Source organism: Onychomys torridus, chromosome 3 (assembly GCF_903995425.1).
Source record: "Onychomys torridus chromosome 3, mOncTor1.1, whole genome shotgun sequence".
Lineage (NCBI taxonomy): Eukaryota > Metazoa > Chordata > Mammalia > Rodentia > Cricetidae > Onychomys > Onychomys torridus.
The window spans coordinates 112,373,244-112,393,771 of NC_050445.1; the positions used below are offsets into that span (position 1 = coordinate 112,373,244).

At 48.2% G+C, this 20,528-nt stretch overlaps 1 protein-coding gene across 1 annotated transcript in view; it reads right to left on the reverse strand.

The window, feature by feature from the left end:
* Antxr1 (ANTXR cell adhesion molecule 1) overlaps positions 1–20,528 on the reverse strand; it is a 194,036-nt gene that overhangs the window by 57,356 nt on the left and 116,152 nt on the right. The window contains exon 14 of the mRNA XM_036182094.1: positions 9,265–9,306. Within this exon, the coding sequence (XP_036037987.1) occupies positions 9,265–9,306 (42 nt within the window). The remainder of the gene's footprint in view (positions 1–9,264; positions 9,307–20,528) is intronic.

The following is a 20,528-nucleotide window of genomic DNA, read 5'->3' on the forward strand; positions in this document are numbered from 1 at the left end:
CCCCTTGCCCCTGGACTTCCTGGAACTGTAAGAAATTAGTTTCTTTTCTTGATAAATCATCCAGCCTTGGGCACTGTGTTACAGAAAGTCAGCATTAGTGGGAGATGGTTTTATGAATGTCATCATTGGTTAATTACAGAAGTGTAAACATTGGACATCAGCTACCTCGGCTGTTCTGTGAAGACACAAGTGGCTGTCACATCCAGAGCAGTGGAGGTGAAGTTCTGATTTGGTGTCGTGATACCCTGTCCAGTGGATGCCCAGCCCCTTAGTGGAGGCCCTGCCCCTCAGTGGAGGCCCCGCCTCTTAGTGAAAGAACTTGCTTCACGTCTGTGTTTGTTTTTTTAATCCCCCAATTTGGAGACACTCTGAATGCTTATGTATAGAAAACACAAAAATCCATCTCTATCCTTTTCTTGATTCCTGGCACACTCCAGGCATCCCTTTCCCGACTTCTCCACTCATCATGTGGGGGACCCTGGGAAAGGAGGGCGGGTTATCCAGAGACAGGTGCACTCCCCCCACCCCCTGATGTGTAGATTCACAACAGGAAGTACTCAGACATATGCTCAGCTCTACCAAGACTCTCTTTAGTCCCTGACCTGAGCTTCCCTCCAAACTCAAACAACAGCCACGAAAGTCAACACAGAGCCCAAGTTCTGAGCAAAGGAAGAGTCAGTGTTTCCCTGCAGTTAGCACAGCTCTGTTTATGCACCAGAGCCTGCAGAGTTGCGCAATCCAGGGAGTGGGAGAACCTTTGATGTGTCTTTGCACTTGGCCAAACATTGATGGAGTAAACTCACGGGGCTCAGCGCATACCCTCTGACAGCTGGCAGCATTGGAGGGTGCAGAGGCTGCAGTTCTACATCTAGTTAAAGATTAAAGGCTTCTGAAAGGAGTCTTCCCCCAGTCACCTTCAGGGATATATCCAGGAGAGAGAACCATTTAGCACTGCTTTTTTTGGGGGATGGGGGGGTAAATAAATTTTGGTGACCTCCATAGTTCCTGGAGGTAAGGATTGGCTGAGCCAAACTGTTTCATAGCATCAAGTATCAGGAGCCAGGGCCTTGTGGGAAATCAGTAGGGGGTGGTTAGAAAAGAATGGCCTGAGCCACCATGATCTGTGAGGGTACCACAGGAGATGCAGGGAGAATGGATGGCAGGGTGGGAGAGGAGAGCCAGTTATACCTAGAGCAGCACTGTGCTGCCCTCCAGTCCCTTACAGAAGCGGGAACTTCAAGGAGGAAGCCTTGTTGGGGAGAGGGGTGGGAGTGGAGACACAGAGCACCCAGCCAATCCAGGGGACGGATGACTAGTAAGCATCGAGAGCTGTCAGCAGCGTGAGGAGGTACGCAGCTGGGGCTGGGGTCTGGTCTCTCCTCAGGGGAAGTCAGGGTTAAATCTTAGAGGATGTGGTGGCTCCAGACGTCACTAGACTGACATCTGGGCACCATCATGGTAGCACATCCCTCAGATGGCAGAGGTCCATTCTGACGTGTTTGTCTCTAGGAAGACCAAGCTTAGCTTTCTCAGGACACCCGAGACGCTGTGCTGTTTTAATTCTCCCTGCTGTGCCAGGCCTTGGTACAATCCCACAATGCAATGTGCAGGGGTCTGTGTACAATCCCACAATGCAATGTGCAGGGGTCTGTGTGGCACTCCCATGTCTCCTACCCATTCTTCCAGACATTTCATAAGTTACCTAATCTGTGTAGAGTCCCGGTTCCCCACAGAATTCAAAGCTCCTTCTGCTAACCTCTGTTGACTCAACAAATATTTAATTATTAGTTATTAAGCAAAACTGTGGGTAGAAGGGTTGAGGTTTCAGATTTTAGGGCTCCCTATATCCTGAACATATGCAGGACACCACTACCAGTTCAGGGTGAAGGATGCCCCTGGGGCTGGGCAGCGGCTGGTCCTCAAAGCCCTGTGCTGTTCTTGCTTTTCTGATACCCACGCACTGGAAGAGCCAGATGAACAGTGTGGACTGAGGGAACTTTGTCTCCTAGCTCACTGTGAGGACCCCTGGGAAACCGTGGTGGAAGCAGAGTCCAGCCCATGCTTTCCAACGAACTTTAAGTATCATGGAACCCTAACACATCTTGAACCCATATGATAAACCCTGTGTGACCCCGAACAAGAGCCATGAACGTCCTTTCCTTCATTCCCTCCAGCAACCATAGAGGAGCCCCCGTGCCAGCATGGCGTTAGAGGCAGACAGAAAGTAGGCAGCTGTTGGTATTTATAGAGGAGGAAGCTTTGTGAATCTGACAAGAAGGAAGCCCAATGCAGCAGAAATGCCCAGGCTGGAGGGCTGAGGAAAGCAGACCAGACTGCCATGTTTCCTGTGGCCTTTGGGGTAAACAACAAGGACCCTCTCATCTGTTTGGGAGGTGAATTCATAGGCCCGAACAGTTCAGCAAGACTTCCATTTGTAAATACAAAAAACAAAACAAACAAAAACCCACAAAAGAATTAAAACCTCTGCTTTTCTGAGTTGCATTTAGCATGCCATGGCATGATCACCTCTGTCTACACACTGATGAAGGTCAGTCAACACGATTCTCTGTGATCTTCAGTAATCAACAGTGTGTTTATTTTCCCAGGAGTTCCTTTTTAAAACGGTATTGAAATGTAGTGTACTGAACTCTGGTCTGTGCTGGAACTTCCGTCTGGGGTGCACATGTGTGTGAACGGGGGCATGAGGCCACTAGTAAGAAGTTTCCTGGTGGGAGGTTGGCCCTGACTCTGCATGTGGTGAGGTGCAGCTGGAGATGCTGCCTGCTGCAGTGGGCATCTGACTTGCCCAGTCTCCCGACAAGTTCTACCACTTTTCACGGCTTGGTTTTCCTATCGAACAAGTTCTTTCACGGTCGTAAACCTGGAAACACACTCCCCGTCGAAAGCCACGTGCTGTCCAGCAGCGCTCGCCCACCACTGACACCGTTGGCAGGCTTCTCTGCCTTTGTATAAGAACCACCGGCCCATAGACAGCTCCATTCTCAGTCCTCTCTGGCTCTTGCTTCCCACACACATCCTAATGAGACAGGAGGTTCTAAGGTTTCAGGGTGGAATGCGATATTGCGGGAGTAGGAAAGAAGGGAGGCCAGTGGACATGGGGCTGGAGACAGCAAAGGACAGAGGTACAAGGGGTCCCAGGACAGGGCAGAGCTAGGTGGCCATCTTCATACCCGTCTTAAGAGAGGCTGTTGTGCTGAGTTCCCACGGGAGGCCTTACCTTGTCAGAGGAGGGAATGGGGGGTGAGTTGCAGGGCGGGGGGGGGGGAGGGGAATGCTGGGGGGGGGGAAGAGGGAAGAGAGAGGGGTCTGTTTTTGGTGTGTAAAATGAATTTAAAAAACCCTCTTAATAAAAAGAGAGAGAGAGAGGCTGTTGTGGGCTTTGTTGAAGCCTCCTGGGTCTGGGTGGGGTGACCCAGCCATTCAGGAACAGGAGCTCCCCAAGGACTGGAGGCTCCAGTGTTACCAAGGGGTCGCCAAACTCCTCAGGATTGGTCAAGAAAGGACTGCACTATGCTTCCCTATCAGCTTCAAGCTCAGATCTTCGTCCTATCTTGGGTGAAATATTGCTAATGATTTGATTTGGTAAGTGCCCAAAGGCCCATGTGTTAAACCCGTGGTTTCCAGCCCACGGCATGGCTGAGTGGAGGCAAATCTTTAAGATGTGAGGCCTACTGGGAGGAAGTTAGGTCATTTAGGGTGTATCCATGGAGGAATATAGTGACCCTGATCCTTCCCTATCACTCTGTTTCCTGGCCACCTCCTTTGCCATGAGCTCCCAGTGTGGTGTGCCGTTAGCTCCACAGCGAAGAGCCACAGAACCACGGACCGAAACCTCCGGCGTTAAACAAGCTTTTCTTTTTAGATTGCTTGTCTCGGGTGTTTAGTTACAGGGATGGAAATTAGGTTGACATAGCTGTCTTCCCCTTATTATATATACCTCAGTTTTTCACTTATAAAATAGGGTATAACAGTGCAGCTTTGTTCTCAGGCTGTTGAATGATTAAATAAAACAGTACAGAAAAGGTTATTTCTATGTACAGTTGCCTGGATAGTCAGTCCTAAAACCCTAGTAAATATTCTCTCTACTAACTACTCTTCTGACAAACTTTAATGGGCTCAGATACACTATATACTCGGAGGCTCTTCCTTTTTTCTTGACTGGGGCCAAGCTTAGGCTGCCTATCACAGTCCACCACAGTGCTTATTATGGAGTTGTTGAATGAGTGAAAATGTAAGAAGAAATTATTATGTGTGTGTGTGTGTGTGTGTGTGTGTGTGTGTGTGTGTGTGTGTCCAGCTGGTATAACAAAGGTCAGAGGACAATTTTGTGGAGTCATTTCTTTCCTTCAACCTTTAAATGGGATCCTGGGGGTAAACTCAGGTCACCAGGCTTGCAGGGCGAATGTCTTTACCAGCTTAGCCATCTTCCCGATCCAGAGATTTTTTTTTTTTTTAAGATTTTAAATTAACTAATAATTAATTAATTTGTTTTATGTGTTTAAGGGTTTGTTTGCATGCATATGCACCACATATATGTCTGGTACAGAGGCCAGAAGAGTGTGTTGGATCTCCTGGAACTAGAGTTACAGGTAATTGTGAGCCACCATGTTAGTACTGGGAATTGAACTCAAGTCCTCTGCAAGAGCAGCCTGTGCTCTTAACCACTGAGCCATTTCTCCAGCTCCTGACAGAGTTTTAAGAATCTAGAAAGCATGGTGACTGTTCCCAGGTAGTTTTCCTCTATCCTGTTTGACCTTTACAATGTCCTCAAACCAGAGCCCAGTGTTTTAATTAGTTGCATGCTAAAAAGTGCAATGTTTAACCTTTCATTAGTCAAAGTGTTTGGGTAGCTCCTTGGTTTATTTCTGATAGGGCATTTGATTGATGAAGCCAGATGTTACCCATTAAACAGGATGAGGAGCTCCAGGCTTCAGGAGGGATTGCTTGGTCTTCTGTTGGCAAATGAAATGGACTTCTACCCTGGGGTCTAGTCAAGGCAGCATTAAGTAGGAAAACTTCATGTGCTCGGTGATGAGCAAGAGATTTATAAACTAGGAGTCTGCCTTTTTTCCTGACTAGGGCAGATCTCAGGGGAGGAATTCTCGAATTTCCAGAATGGATCTAAGATACAATTTCTTCCAGCTAAGCCACATCCAACTTTCCTCTCAGTCACGGGCTTTCTTGATATGGGCTGCCTTTCAAATGTGGTAGGGTCTTTGGGAACCTATATGAAAGGCAGGTGGGAAAAGAATATGGTGTGGATTCCTGGCTTTGGCTTATACTTAGATACTCAATTAGACTGAAGTATAGCTAATTATAGCACACTGAGGTATCTCCATCAGATCTACTTCTTCAAGAGGAATTATTATCTCCATGCTCAAGGGTGCTAGTTTCTTAGAGAGACAGTGCTGATTGGACCAGAAAGGGACATCTGACCCAAGTTCATCCGGGCCATTGGCTGGCTGTGACCTGTGATTTATGATCAAGAGATTCAGGCATTAGGTTAAAGACCATTCCCTGCTGAGAGCTGAGAGATAGAGACCAAAGGACTGAGGTTGTATTTACTGGGGGCAGAAGCTGAAATGAATGCCCAGGCCATGCCATCAGCTGGGGTCAAAGCAGAAAGGGTCTAAACAGACTAGAGTTATGAGATCATGAAGGAGGCCAGTGAGGAGAGAGGGGGGGGGGAGGGGAGTAGAGTCCTTGAGAGAAGCTAGATGCAAGGCGAGAGAGGCCAGAAAGGAGGTGGATACCTGGCGCTGCTTGCCTTGTGTATTTTGCCAACCACACTCTCTCTGGGTCCACCCATCTCTGTCTAAACAGTCAATAGTGATATGAAGTCAAACCCTCTCTCTGCCATGTATATACGAACCAGGTAAGCATTAGTTACTGAATCCTTCATGGCTGAATAACATTGGGTCTTGAGGAAGCCATGTCTCCACAAGTGAACAGCACGACTCTAACTCAAATGTAGTCACAGCATCATGGAGGTGATTATACCCAGATGAGCCTCCAGACAGAGAGCACTGCTAACACACTCTCCCAGAAACTGCCAATTCTTTGGGACAGAGTCAGTGAATATCGAGTCTCACTGTGGTATCAGTGGGAGAAGACCTCACCCCCGGCTCCCCTCTTAGGTGTTACCCCGGGCTTCCTTCCTTTCGCTGAGGTCTGAGAAGCTCGGGTGACTTTTCCTTATGCTGGCTTAGTGATTTCACCTTTCAATGACAGGGAACCCCAGAAAGGCATACCCTTTGCCCTCTGCATTTTGTGCTTCCCATTAAAGAGGATTCTACACCAAAGAAGATCACTAGCAGAGTCATTAAGCTGCCTTCCTTCTAAGTTTAGTTGTTTCACACAGTGATGCTCCTTGTACTGGATGCTTTTATGTCCACTTAACACAAGCTGGAGTCATCAGAGAGGAGGGGGCCTCAGCTGAGAAAATGTCTCCGTAAGACTGGGCTGCAGGCAAGCCTGGAGGGTATTGTCTTAATTAGTGATTGATGGGGAGGGCCCAGCCCATTGCGGGTGGTGCCACCCCTGGCTTGGTAGTCCTGGGTCCTATAAGCAAGCAGGCTGAGCAAGCCATGGGGAGCGAGTCAGTAAGCAGCAGTCTGTATCAGCTCCTGCCTCCAGGTTCCTGCCCTCACTGCTTTTGATGGTGAACTGTTAAATAGAACTGTGAATGAAATCAACCCTTTCTATCCAAAGCTGCTTTTGGTCATGGTGTTTCAAGGAACCTTGACTAGGACAGCCTTAGGATTGATGGTTATAGACCTGATGAAGGTCCATTAGTATTTAGCCTGTCCATATATACAGCAGGCAAGGGGTTGCCTCCCCACCTCACCCTCTCTCTCCTTGCTCCTTCTTTCTCCCACACCCAGGCTGACCTCAATCTTGAGGTCCTCCTGCTTCATCCCCGCAGTGCTGGGATCTCAAGCACGCACCTTTACTCCCAGCTTGTGTTAAGATTAACTAGAGAGTTCCCGACCTTTGAGTATCTAATGGTCTTGAGCTTTGATGCAGAGAGAGGGTTTAATGGAATATCCAGAGGCCACCAAGAAGGAGACAGGAGGCATCCACTTGAGGGCATCCAAGGAGGACGTTCAGGGAACTCTCTGAAGACAGGGCACTCAAGCTGTACTTGAGGACTCAGTGGGATCTTCACATGGGGCTAGACTGGAGAAGCAATATAGACTCCAACTGTGATTTTTCAGAGCATTGGATAAAATACTCAATATGGTCTAAATTATGTTATTTCTTTCTGTGGGATTTCTCTCTTTCTTTTCTTCCTGCTAGAGCACATGAGGAAGTGGGGTAGGGCCCCAGGGCCAATACACATGCTGAAATAATCTTGGTGGCAGTAGAAAGTTGCCTTAAGCCTTCCCCACAAGCCTTCAGGTCCTAAGTGTCCATGCTCATCATTATGTTCCAGGAACTGTGTTTGCCTTTTTCAGTCAAACTATGGTATCCACAAAAAATATGAACGAAGCTGAAAACCTCAATTTCTTTCTTTCCCTTGTTTTTATCTATGCTTTCTTGTTTGGGCTCCAGCCTTGTATCCAACCCATGTCTGTGCACCCATAGTGTCTGTGGACCCTTGTACTAGGTGCTACATGTAGAGTACATGAGACCCCACAGTACCCCAGTACCAAAATCTCCAGCATTTCACCTTCTAAAGGCCAATCCAGAGCAAGCCCCAGAAAGAGCCACTTAGAACAACACTGAAGAAGGGAGCATTCTTACCCCAGAGTGGACATACACCAGGGAGCTTCACTCTCTTTGTTCTGGGATTCCCAGACACAGATGCACACGACACAGGCAAAGCCAGACAGAACTGAGGGACAAGCTGTGGTTCCTGCTCTTGGAGGGTTAAGAACAGACTTGACGTGGAAAGAGGAGGGTTCTCTTCTCCCTCCTCTCTGCACAGCGATGCAATTTCCTCCCTTGATTTCTGGGCAGAGAGTTAACATTCCTGCAAGATGTGCTTTAATTGATGGCAGCTATTAACTCTCTTGGCGTTCACGCAGCATTCAGCACACGGAAGGCACATGGAATTTTAAACTTAGTCATCTTTTTTTCTGTGTAGGGAGGCTGAGCTGGGACAGGGAGGCTGAGCTGGGACAGGGACAGCTGAGAGGTGGTGTCTGAGGTGCATAACCAAACCAAACCAAACCAAACCAAACCAAACCAAACCAAACCAAACCAAACCAAACCAAACCCTACAGGGACCCAGTTAAGAACTTGAAACTTCATCTTGGTACCTTTTGGTCCCACTAAGTTTTCAGATCTAGGGCTCCTACACTGGTAGTGTTACTCCCAAGGACCAGGGCTGCCCCAGGGTGGGGAAGCCACTTGCCATGAACTCTGCCCACCAGCAGCTGTTAACACCTCTGCTAGTTTATTAGAGCCTTCCCTGAACCAAAGTGGCTTCCTGGCCCATTGAGTGGAAGAGTCTGTGTTTGTCTGTAGACCGTGAGGATTTGAGAGTGAGGCCAGGGTATTAGTGTATCCTGCTCCAGCCTGGATTCATGACCACCTGGCAGGTTTGATGTAATACTGTTTTAAATTAAAGGAAAAATGGGATACTTGGCTCCAGTCTTAGAGGCAGTGATTATTTGCAGAACGTGGCAAATTTGCCATAACCTGTACATGTGAAGTGTATATCTGCAGTGAGACCAGGATCCTAGTATGTTTCAGAGGAAAAATTAGACTCTTAAAACTCCAAATTATTCATTATACTGATGAAAACATCTATACTGAGTGTGGTGAGACATGTCTGTGATCCCAGCACTGGGGAGGTTGAAGCAGGCACAACATGAGTTCAAGCCCAACTTGTGCTATGTGAGACCCTGTCTCAAAAAAAGGGGGGTGGGGTGGGGCTAGGGCTGTAGCTCAGATGGAGAGCTTGGTAGCATGTGTGACAGACATCCTGAATCTAAGCACAGAAAAAAGCCAAACCACCAAAACACAACCCCTCAACAGAAAAATCTTCCAAAATCCTTGAAAACAAAACCAGCAGGCAAATGTATGCACTTTAAAATGTGTCTTTGTGGAAAGAAACCAGCTGGCTTCTGGCTGCCTGTGGTGCTCAGTTCTCATTCACCCTGGGTAGGAAAGGCCCAAAGGCTCCCCTTCCCATACAGTGGGGCCCAGTCCTGCTCAGCCAGTGGCTGTCTATCCGGCCAATGCCACCTCACCCTGCCACCTTCCCACCCCATGCACCCTACCTTGGCCACTTACCTCACTCTCCTCAACAGGGGGTGGAGGGACCTCCTTGATGATCTGTAAATGAAAAGGAGAACAGGTCAGTCAGTGGGGATCTCTAGCCTCCAGCTTCCTAAGATGTCTGCCACAAACACCATAGGAACAGTCCCAAGCATGGGGACTTTAGTTTGTGCCATGACCTGGCTGGACAGAGTAACCCAGTATGCAGGAACTGGGGTGAGGCCCCATCTTCATGTTGTAGTCCTGTGTGAAGAAACGTGTTCCACAGCTGTTTTGTCTCAGCAGGGCAGCTGGTCTCATCACATGTGTTCATGTGCTTGCTCATGACTGAAGCCGACCCTCCTTCCACCCAACTCTCTACACATGAACAAAGGATGGTGATACAGGCAAGTTAACAGGTGCTGCAGATACCGGCTAGGTTCAGACCAGGCCCATGTGGCTGGAGGTCCTCTATCACTGGCCTCAATGGGCCCACATAGAGAGAGGATGTGAGTCAGGCTGAGCAGCCCCTGAAAGAAGGCAGCAGAGGAGGAGGGCCCAAGGATCTCTCCCAGGTACAGACAATTCAGAAGCAAACCTATTTCAGTAATTATTTATAAGACTATTCCTCAACTGTGCCCTGTCCACTGTGTGGAGACAGACAAACAGACACACTTCCAGTAAGTTGCTGGAAGTCCCTTCCCCAACACAGTGATTGCTCAATAACTCTACTCATAAAGGAGCAGTCTGGTACTTAATTGGACTTGAGATCCTCTCCATGATACTTTGGCTGTGAACTACTGTGATCCCTTACATTCCTTGGGAACCTGCTACCCTCACCCAAGCTTACTGTTAGAATTTTGGAAACCCCACATGGAACACTTCCTTTAGGTGACTTCTGGCGAATACAAAGCTTGTCCTGTAACCCCTGCTGTTTCAGCACCAGGGCTGCTCAGCACCAGGGCTGCAGGTGGGTGTTGAGGCATTTTTCAACCTTTAGTCTAGGAATTTCCCCAGGAGCACTGAGCATCCCTCACCCCCTACTAAGTGCATGTCCCTCCTAACTTAATAATAGTACCAAACTAACTAGGGCTCTGGTCCCCACCTATGTCTCCACCCTACCATAATCTGCAGACAGGCTACCAGCAAGAGCCAGGGCACCACGGAGACTCCAAGCATCCAAGGACAGTATTCATTAACTGAAGAGGCTGACATGAAGGCCCCCTGGGGTTTAGAACTACTGCTTCATCTGCTTCTACTTCCTGTTGCTGTGGGAAGCTGTACTTTTGCTCACCCACTCAACTCCCTTCTGAGGTCCCCTCAGAGGAACCTCTTGGGAAGACTGTTACTGCCTGATGCTGACTTGCCATCATCCCAGAGACAGAGAATTATTTTAAAACAAGAAACGGCTGGACGCTGGAGGGAGGGATGAGGCGGTGGGGGCAACAACCTGAATGAGAGAATTCGGGGGATGGCAGGATGTTTGCAAAAATGGCAGATGCAGGGGATAAGGGACAACCTCCTCGGCTCTGAAGAGGCTCAAGGCTGCTCCTTGACTGCATGGAAGCCTAGCACAGTCGTCAGATGTAAGTCCCAGACCTGCCTTGTCACGGCGGTGGCGACGGAGAGGATTTGAGAAGCCCCTGGGTCTCCTGGAGCCTCATCAAGTAAGTAGAGCGAAAACACAAACCTTGCAGGAGTTGAGGAGCCATCCTGAGCAATTGTGTGTGCAGTGCACAGATCGGAGCACCCTCCCCTGTCTGCTTTTTCCTCATTGCATCTTTAATAACCCCCCTGCACAAGTCAGGTGATGTATGGCTGGCTCCACAACACACGTGAGCTAGGAGCCTGGTGTCTGGACAGTGGCCATGGGGTTCTGGGTGTCTGCGGCCTCATACAAGTTAGTACATGACAAGGCTGAGGAGATGGCTCTGTTGGTAAGCTACTTGCTGTGTAAGCACGAGGACGGATGAGTTCAACCTCAACTACCCACGTAAACGCCAGATGTGGAGTTGCGTGGCTGTAATCCCAGTACTAGGGAGGCAGAGAGAGGACAATCCTTGGAGCTTGCTGGCCAGTCAACCCTGACTAATCTATGAGTTTCAGGTTTGTCTCAAAAATAAAGTGGGAAGCCATTGAGGAAGACACTCAACTTGTAACTTTGGTTTCCACATGCACATATACTCACAAGCGTGGGCGCGCACGCACGCACACACACACACACACACACACACACACACACACACACCACTCAACACATGACAATGGCTGGGACACACAGCACAGGAAGCCTACCACTCAGAATGACTCTGATTTAGTTCACTCCACACTTATTGAATATCTACTCCACAGCCTACAGCGGGCCAGGTCTGAACAGAGCCCCAAAGACAATGCCATCATACACGATTTACCAATATTAGTTACAAGAAACTAGGCTGTCATCCAGACTCCACATGAATACACAATATATTTGGCACCTCAGTTTCTGAAAATCAAGCTACTGTGTTAAGTTAAACAGAAAGTGGTCCTCTAACCTGGCCTTGACTGTTGAGTGGCTAGCAGGACAATGAAGAGGTCCTCTAGTGACTTTGAGCTGGTGAGCCCAGCCTGGCCTGGGACATGACAGCCAGAGACCATTGTCCCCATGCTAAGAGCAGCTTGTGGGCCACCCTGAGGCCTGCTCTGAGCACAGGGAAATGCCCATTCTTTTTACTCCCACAGTGGGAGCCTCTATTCTCTGAGAAGCTGCTACTCACAGCCTTCATGAAAACACAACCCTTACTGCACAATGAAATTTTATTTAACTTTAGAGAAAAATGAAGTAATAAAATCTGGAGAAAAGTAGATGGATCTTGAAAGAATTATATTATACGAGGTGATCCAGACTTAGAAAGACAAGTAGCACATGTTCCGTCTCAGGGTGGCTCGTAGCTTTTCATGTTTTTATATCCATATTAACATACATATGTAAGTGAGGGTGAGTGTGGGTATAGGTTATGAAACTAAAAAGGGTCTGTTAGAGGAGATAGAGGTCAAGGAAAGGGGCAACAGGGCTCATGTGACATAAAATCAGAAGGAGGTCACTGAGGGTGGAGGGCACAGGGTGGGATGGAGATGGGAGAGACGCAGGGAGGAGACTCCATGGAAACCAACTTTGTACTGCGGGGGGAATCAAACCCAGGCACAGCATGCGTAGGTAGGTGCTCTACCAGTGACTTATGCTCAAGCCAAGTTCAGGTTCTTGTGAGCACCCAAGGTGGTTGCTAGAGATACAGTGAAGGTCGGTCAGACGAGACATGGTGCACGACAAGTTTGGGCTGGTTTGACCCCTGCAGTTCAGCCATCGTGGCCTATAGTAGCGTGCCAGGTCTCCAGAAAGCCCTCTTCCTAACGGTCAAGTGAGGTGGTGTGCTGGTATCTTTGCTCTGTTTCTTTCCTCTTCTGCTGAAGCACTCTTGTGACCCAGCTGCTGTGATCCTGTGCTTTGGAACCGACACATGTGCTCGGGCCACATGTGAATGCTGGAGCCACCTTTCCTGACCTGAGAGTGTCCCCACTCACAGGACAGTGCATTTAAAGTGGAAGTCAGGTCTCCATACACATGAAGGGCATGAGGTCACAGGACTGGCTTTCACCAGCTTACAGACACTCCACTACAACTTCCCATCTGTTTTTTAAAGCTGTACTTTATTTTTATATTTTATGTGTATAAATGTTTTGCCTACATGTATGCTAAGTAACGGAAATGCCTGGTATCCTTGGAGGCCAGAAGAGGATGTCTGGTCCCCTGGAACTGGGCTTAGAGAAGGTTGTAAGCTTTTGTGAGTTCTAGGAATCCCTATCCTCTGCAAGAACAGACAGTGCTCTTAACCTCTGAGCCATCTCCCCAGACTCATGACTTTACATCCCCCTCCTTGACTGTCTTCTCTCCATGACAGGAGTTGGAAGCTGGCTAAATCCCACAAGCTCCTGGGAGCCAGAAGCTTATCCCATGGTACAGGACATGGTACTAAGAGAAATAATTTTCTGGCCCTTTTCTCCACAGTCTGCGCTTACATCCTGACATTGTTTGTGTATGAGCTGCCCTCCCAGCACTCTGCCTGCCTCCTCTGCACCACACACCTGGCCTCTCACAGCTGAGGAATGCTTTGCCCACACATGGGCCTCTCTACACAGGTCCAGGGGAACGGCTGAAGCTAGTGAGTTTGTTAAAATTATGAACCTGCCCTCTAATTTTAATGAGCTCAGCACTTGCCAGTATTTTCCAGTATTAGAGTCATGTAGAGTGCTTCTTGCTACACAGAACTCTGGGTCCACTGTCTCCTCAGCAGACTGGGGCCAGACACTTGCATTTCTAACAGGTTCCCAAATAATACTGACCCGGGAGGTCTGTGGACCATGTTCTGAGAACCATGAATTAGATGATTTCTAACCTCTCTGTGCAGAGGTATGTTTTGTCTTAGGTCAGACACTCCCACAGCTGGGCTGTGGACTTCAATGGCTGAACAGAAACACCAGTTCTAAGTCCTGTGTGGCATGGCACGGGTTTGTAATTCCAGTGCTTGGAAGACAAGGGAAGGGGATTTCAGGTTCGAGGCCAGCATGTGTTACACTCAAAAACGACCACAATTGTTTCCTTTCTGGTACTGTAATAAAACACTCTGACCAAAAGCAACTTAGAGGAAAGGGTGAATTTGGCCTGTACTGTCAAGTCCCAGTCCATCACTGAGGGAGGTCAGGGCAGAAACTCAGTCAGGAACTTGGAGCAGAACCGCGGGCAAGCTTAGCTGGCTGGCTGTGCTCCCAGGTTTAGTGAGCATTCTTAAACAACACAGGATCACCTGTCCAAGGACTGGTGACATTCGCAGTGGGCTGGGCCTTCCCACGTCAACTAACCATCGAGACAAACCCACAGGCCGTCTGCGTATTGAACCGTCTTAGCCTAAGACAAGCCAGTTATGTGACTTCCTGGGACTCAAGTACAGATCTTACCGTTTGTGGTCCACACTACTGGCAGTGAACTCTGAGCTGCATTCATGGCTCTTTTTGACACGGTGGACTCTGATCCTCTAGGAGATACAAGCACACATGGGCAGCTTTTGTCGCTGACCCACAGCTTGGAGCATGTTGCTCAACCACTATTTCTGGAAAGCGTGAGAGCGTGCTCCCCTAAAGGAGAAGGTTCAGGAAGCATTTCCTCTTGCTTTCAACATCCCTGCTCTCAAGTAAACACTCGACACTTAGTGCTGCACCACTTGCTTCTGGCCTCTCAATTTTCTGGCGTAATTTTTTGGGGTGTGTGTGATAAAGATGTTTGAAGTCTCTCCTTATACCAGAGCAGCTGGGCCACTGATGTGTGCTGGGAAATCTCATAGCATCTGAGGTGGACTGAGGGCTATCTTATCCTTTTCTAGACACCACTGAGACCCATTCTGTTCCTACACTCCAGCTTCCAAGTCTATTCACTGTCCTGTGGGTTGGTATCTTGATTCTCAAACTGATTTCCTGGACAGTGATCTGACAAACTAAACATTGCATATACACTCTGTGTTGTGACAACACAGATCCATCACGTGTGTGTTTGTTCATGTATGATAGGCATAACAGTTCTTTTTTTTTTTTTTAAAAAAAACAAACCATATATCTCAAAACTGAGAAATTGTACTAGCTTGAAAGAGATGATTTCCAGAAGCCAAAGAGAAAGGAACAATTATTTTAGTTGTGTGTGTAATAGTGGTGGCGGAACTTATGGAATGTTCACCATCAGATGTGGAGAAATGTGTGACAATTCTCTTTAGTGTCACAGAAGGGATGTGATTGACTGGCTGATGGTGAGCTGGGCAGGCAACACAAAATCCACACAGGAACACATGCCTCATCTGCTTCCTTGCTTCCATTTACACATGTGCAGCCAAGCAGGGACAGCGACCCTGAGTGTGTGCTGTTTCCTTTATGGGGAGTTGTATACAACACCGTGGGATGGGGGCGTGTCCTGACTCTATGAACCATACAGGGACTGAATGAAGAAGAAAACCTTCAGCACGTGGGAAAGGAGCTTAGGCAGAGGTGAAAGAAGTGGGATGCTGGGAGAGCCACAGGTGCAAAGAAGCCCAATGGGGCTTCATGGGAGACCTTGCCAGGGAGAGGACAGTGGGGCTCCAGGGAGAGGACAGTGGGGCTCCAGGGAGTGGACAGTGGGGCTCCAGGGAGAGGACAGTGGGGCTCCAGGGAGTGGACAGTGGGGCTCCAGGGAGAAGTGCTGTTGTTTTCCTAAGATTGTGTGTTTAATTTTTAAGATTTATATGTATGTATGTGTGCCTGCTTGTCTGTATGTACATTACATGTGTGCAGTACCTGAAGAGACCAGAAGAGGGTGTCAGATCTCTTTGAATTGGCACTAGAAACGCACCCCTAAGGACTTTAACACTACAGAAGGGAGGGATACTTGCTTGCCTTTTACATTCTAGGCTTCTATTTTTTATCCCTAAGCCTTAAGATAAGTATTCCCACAAAAGTCAGGAACCATAGGAAGATGGGGAACGCCATATGTAAGTCCTAGACAGACAGATCAACGATCCTTCCCACGATACAGACTGGCTGAGTTTACTACAAACCTCACATCTGTGGAGTGATTACTGCTGGGACAGCACAGCCTCTACCTACAACTTTCACATCACACAAGCTGAGCAAAGTCTAGTGCTGGAGCCTTTGGGAGGAAGTACAATACATTTTCAAAGAGATGAGATCTTCATAAGAAATGAGGCCTTCTGTGTTTCTTTCTCCATTTGGAGCTCCAACCGGAAGCAGTTTTGTGCCTCTTACCTGCCTGAGGCCGGGACTATTGAAGAGGCCACATTTATCAATATCTGAGGTGACAGCCACAGTAGGAATGCTAACATGAGTGGATAAGGCCTAAGTGACTGACGTGGTGACTTAGCAGGATGTTTGGGCACAGTGGCCACAGCGTGACGTCAGGGTCACTGCAGAACTCTGGGAAGTGACACAGTAAAGTGACCCGGTGAACTCAGAAGCCCTGGCTTGGAGGAGGAGCGTCTCTGGCCTCTGCCTGGGCTATGGGCCAGCTGTTTCCAGCTGCCAGCAGGGTCAGTGGAGTCTGAGCAAGGCTGAAGAGGTCAGCGTGTTGATGAAGCTGTGGAGACTCTGAGGCATCCTCCAAGAGGGAGGGCAGTCTGTTTGCACTAGGTTGTAATCACACAGACCACCTGCGAGGTCCTTGGTGCTGCTGGGAGTGGGTGTCTGGCCTACAATTCAGTATTATGAGAGGGACAGAGAGCAGTATCTGAAGACTTTATTCTTGTTTCAGTTTAATGTATATCAAGTTCTAATTGGTCACTGGAGATGTCCAACCAGCTAATTTGTTAAATTGTCCCTGAGATTCAAGAAAATGAATTAAATGTGACCTTTCACAGAACTGCTAGAAAACTGCTCATAGGGTCACTTGGGAACCAAAGAGAACAGATTTTTCCCAGAGCACATGATGAATGAACATGCCTAACGCTGTTCTAAAAAACCACATACAGTCTTTATTCTTACCTGGACTCAAAAGTAAGGATTTGCTGCTGTGGATAAAGGGCATGCTGGTGTAATTAGTGGGACAGCATAAGAGCTGCAGTTGTACAGAGGGATTGCTTGTCTCTTTAAACGTGGTAGGTACCACAAGATATAAGATTCTGGGTTTCCCTATTTTTATGAGCACAGTTCAGTGATTTATATACTTGCACCATTGTGCAACTCATTTCAGAATTTCTTTTTTAAAAAACTCTGTGTGTGTGTGTGTGTGTGTGTGTGTGTGTGTGTGTGTGTGTGTGTAGAGGTCAGAGGACAACTTGTAGGGTCAGTTCCTTCCTTTTACCACATGGGTCCTGGGGGTGGAACCCAGGTAGTCAGGCTTGGTAGTAAGTACCTTTTCCAAATGAGCTATCTCACCAGAGTTTATCTTGCAGATTATAGCAAGATCTCTCTACTTAGATTCCTGATACACCACTGACCCACCGTGATGGTTAATAGTCACTGTCAATCTGAGTAGATTTAGAATCACCTAGGGGACATACTTCTGGGTGTGTTTCCAAAGGAGTTTAGCTTAGGAGGGAAGATCTACGCGGATGTGGGCAACACCGTCCCATGGGCTGGGGCCTCAGACTGAGTAGAGCGGGAAAGAGAGAAGTTGAGTTGAGCACTAGCATTGATCTCTCTCTGCTTCCTGACAGGGAACGCCATGTGACAGCTGCCTCATGTCAGGCAGCCAAGGGCCGTGGTGGACTGAGTCCTCACACTGTGAGCCAAGACAAACCTGATAAACCTTTCCTTCCATAAGCTGCTTCCTATCAGGTATTTTGTTACAGTATCAGGAAAGTTACTAGAAAATGAAAATTATGTCTAAGGTTTGAAGAAATGGATGCATCTTTTGTTATATGATATTTGGTATACATATATAAATTGCCTATAACATATGAGTAAGTTATAATAATACAAATACTCAAGAAGTCACAATCCAGTACAGTTCCTTTGGACTGTGGGTGGGCTCCTTCCCCCAAGATGAGTCAGCTTTTCATAGTGCAGTTTTGAAAATAGACTAGTTATGTCCTGGGCACCACTCTCCAGTTTGGAGTTACTCTCTGTGGCTGCTTCTGTCTTTGCCCTGATTGGATTCAGTGGGAGAGATGTGTTGAGTAAACACTGGAGGGCAGACAGTGCAGCCCTGAGATGAGAGAAGAATGGAGGAAACGTCGCTGCAGGAACTGAGGTGCAGCAGGAAATGGGTGCTTGTGACGGAGCGAACCTCAGTGACCTCTGTTTCCAAGACAGAGGAGCTGATGACAGCAGAAAGAAAATCTAAAACCAAACCAAAAAAAATCTCAGCAATAGGCGACAGGATGGTCATAGTGGCCGTGGTTGGGAGAAACACAGGAGCTGGACAATGGCTCAGTCTGTAAGGCTCCTGCCTTGAGAGCACAAGGACTTGAGTTCAATCCCTAGAGCCCATGTTTTTAAAAGAAAAATGAGGTGTTTACTTATGATTCCAGTGCTGGGGAGGCAGGGACAGGAGGGACTCGCTGGCCAGCCAGCCTAACCGCGGAGTTCTGGGCCAATGAGAGACCCTGTCTCAAAGGAGAGAGATGATGTTACTGACAATGAGGACACCTGAGGTTGACTTTGGCCTCACACACATGCACAAGTACCTGCACACTCACGCGCACATGTACTCATACAAACATGGGAGGTAGACAATACATCCAGACATTCTTAGGATAGGGTGTGCCTGAAGATGGCCCTCCATCCACTTGGATGCTCCAGGAATTTTGGGGTTTATCTGAGTAATGTGTGATGCTCTGGAGACCCACAGGCTCAGCTTTCAATAGTTGCAGCTTAACAGGCAAAGGCAAATAAAAAGAAAATCATAATGGCGGCATTATTAGTTCCATGAGAAAGCTGTGCTACTTCCATACCCGGGAGGTGAGGCTGGGAGTTGAGGCTGGAGGAGGGCTGGCTTAGGAAAGGCCTATGTAAGCCATGTTGGGGAGGGGACGGAATAGCCATGAGAACCTGGGGTGGCCTGGTTATGGTGATGATCTGGGTGCTCTTTGGAGACAGGCTGTATTAGTTACTTTTCTTATTATTGTGACCAAATACTTGACAAGTGGTGACGTGTGTGTATGTGTGTGCGTGCGTGTGTGCGTGTGTGTGTGTGTGTGTGTGTGTGTGTGCGCGCGCGTGTGCGTGTGTATGTGTGTGCGTGCGTGTGTGTGTGTGTGTGTGTGTGTGTGTGTGTGTGTGTGTGTGTGTATTTTGCCTCACAGAAGGAATACAGTCCATTATAATGAGGAAGACTTGGCAGTAGGAATGTGGGGGCCGCTATTCACATTGGGTTGGCAGTCAGCAATCAGGAAGCAGGAAGTGGAAAAGGGGATGGGCCAGATTAGCAAACTTCAAAGCACGTTCCTAGTACCCACTTCCTCCAGCAGGTTCCACCTCCTAAAGATTCCACGACTTTTCAAAACCAAGGCCACCAGCTGGAGACCAAATGTTCAGAGACATGAGCCTATGGGGGACATGAGGGGCCCATGCAGGCTTCAGTTTGGGCAGTTGGAGGTCATGGGCCCAGCCGCTGGGGACAAGCAGGTCCAAAGATAATGTGTTGGATGAGTTAAGTTTGGACATTCTGAGGGAGAGGCCTGTAAATGTGATGCTCAGTGGTTCCCTGTAATGGGGCCTGGCCTGGTCTTTTGCGGCCACACTGGGAATGGGTGATCAGGAAGTAGTCAGTCACTGAATTTAGTGACATTGTAGTGACATCATAGTGGGTAAGATGTGGAGAGGAAGGTTGGAGGTAACCTGGAGAAAATGACACAGGATACAGGCTAGAGTGAGACACTGGAGGAGTGAACAGAAACCCGAGAACACAGCACTGACTCAGCAAGGTACACACGGGGGCTGTGGGCAGGGGCTGGGACAGTAGATTCACCGGACACTGGCCAGCAGGGATAGGTCAGATATGAATGGGCGCATTATTTGTGTTTTCAGAAAGAGAATTTAAGGGTCTGATGTTGGTCACACCTTGTATCCCTCCCTTGGGTATGTAGTGATTAAAAGGTTAAGATTGGCCTGTTGGAGGTGGAGACCTTGCAGGCTGTTAGGCACTGTGAATCTGACGCCTAGAGAAAGTGCTGTATGGGGAGAGAGGGGCCTCATGTGCCCACACTTTGTAAGTCCTCTGTGGCTCTAGCTGTTTGCTTCACATGGACACGCAGCTCAGGAACTGGGTCAAGTCACATTTCCCACACTTGGGAGAGGGCCAGGGAGAATGATGGAAGGAGGTTTGGGGACCATGGCTCACAAAGACAGCTTCTGTTAGTTAGAGGACTCTGGGGTGCAGACTCTCAGGGTGGAGGAACTTTCCAGAATCCTCTGAATGGGTTTCTGTGGGGAGGCCCTTTTTCCTGCACACCACACTCCCATTCCGGAAACACATGACCTCATCCAGCCCCAGCCACGATCCCTGAAGTGAGTGGTCAGCACAGGGTTTGGAGGGCATTTGAACGTTCAGGTCAAAGTTCAGCAACATGGGGCGAGGCAGCCAACAGCATCTCAAACAGGAGATGTTGTCTGTCTCCAGGACCTTTCCTCACATAAGAATCCTCAGACTTACAAAGCGAGACCGCATGACGACACACTGGCTGCCTTCCTGGGCAACGGGGACTTAAACCAGATAAATTCATTTAAAATTATTTTGAAGATTGCAAAACAATCCTGCCTTGGGTGATGTTGATTCCTATCATGAA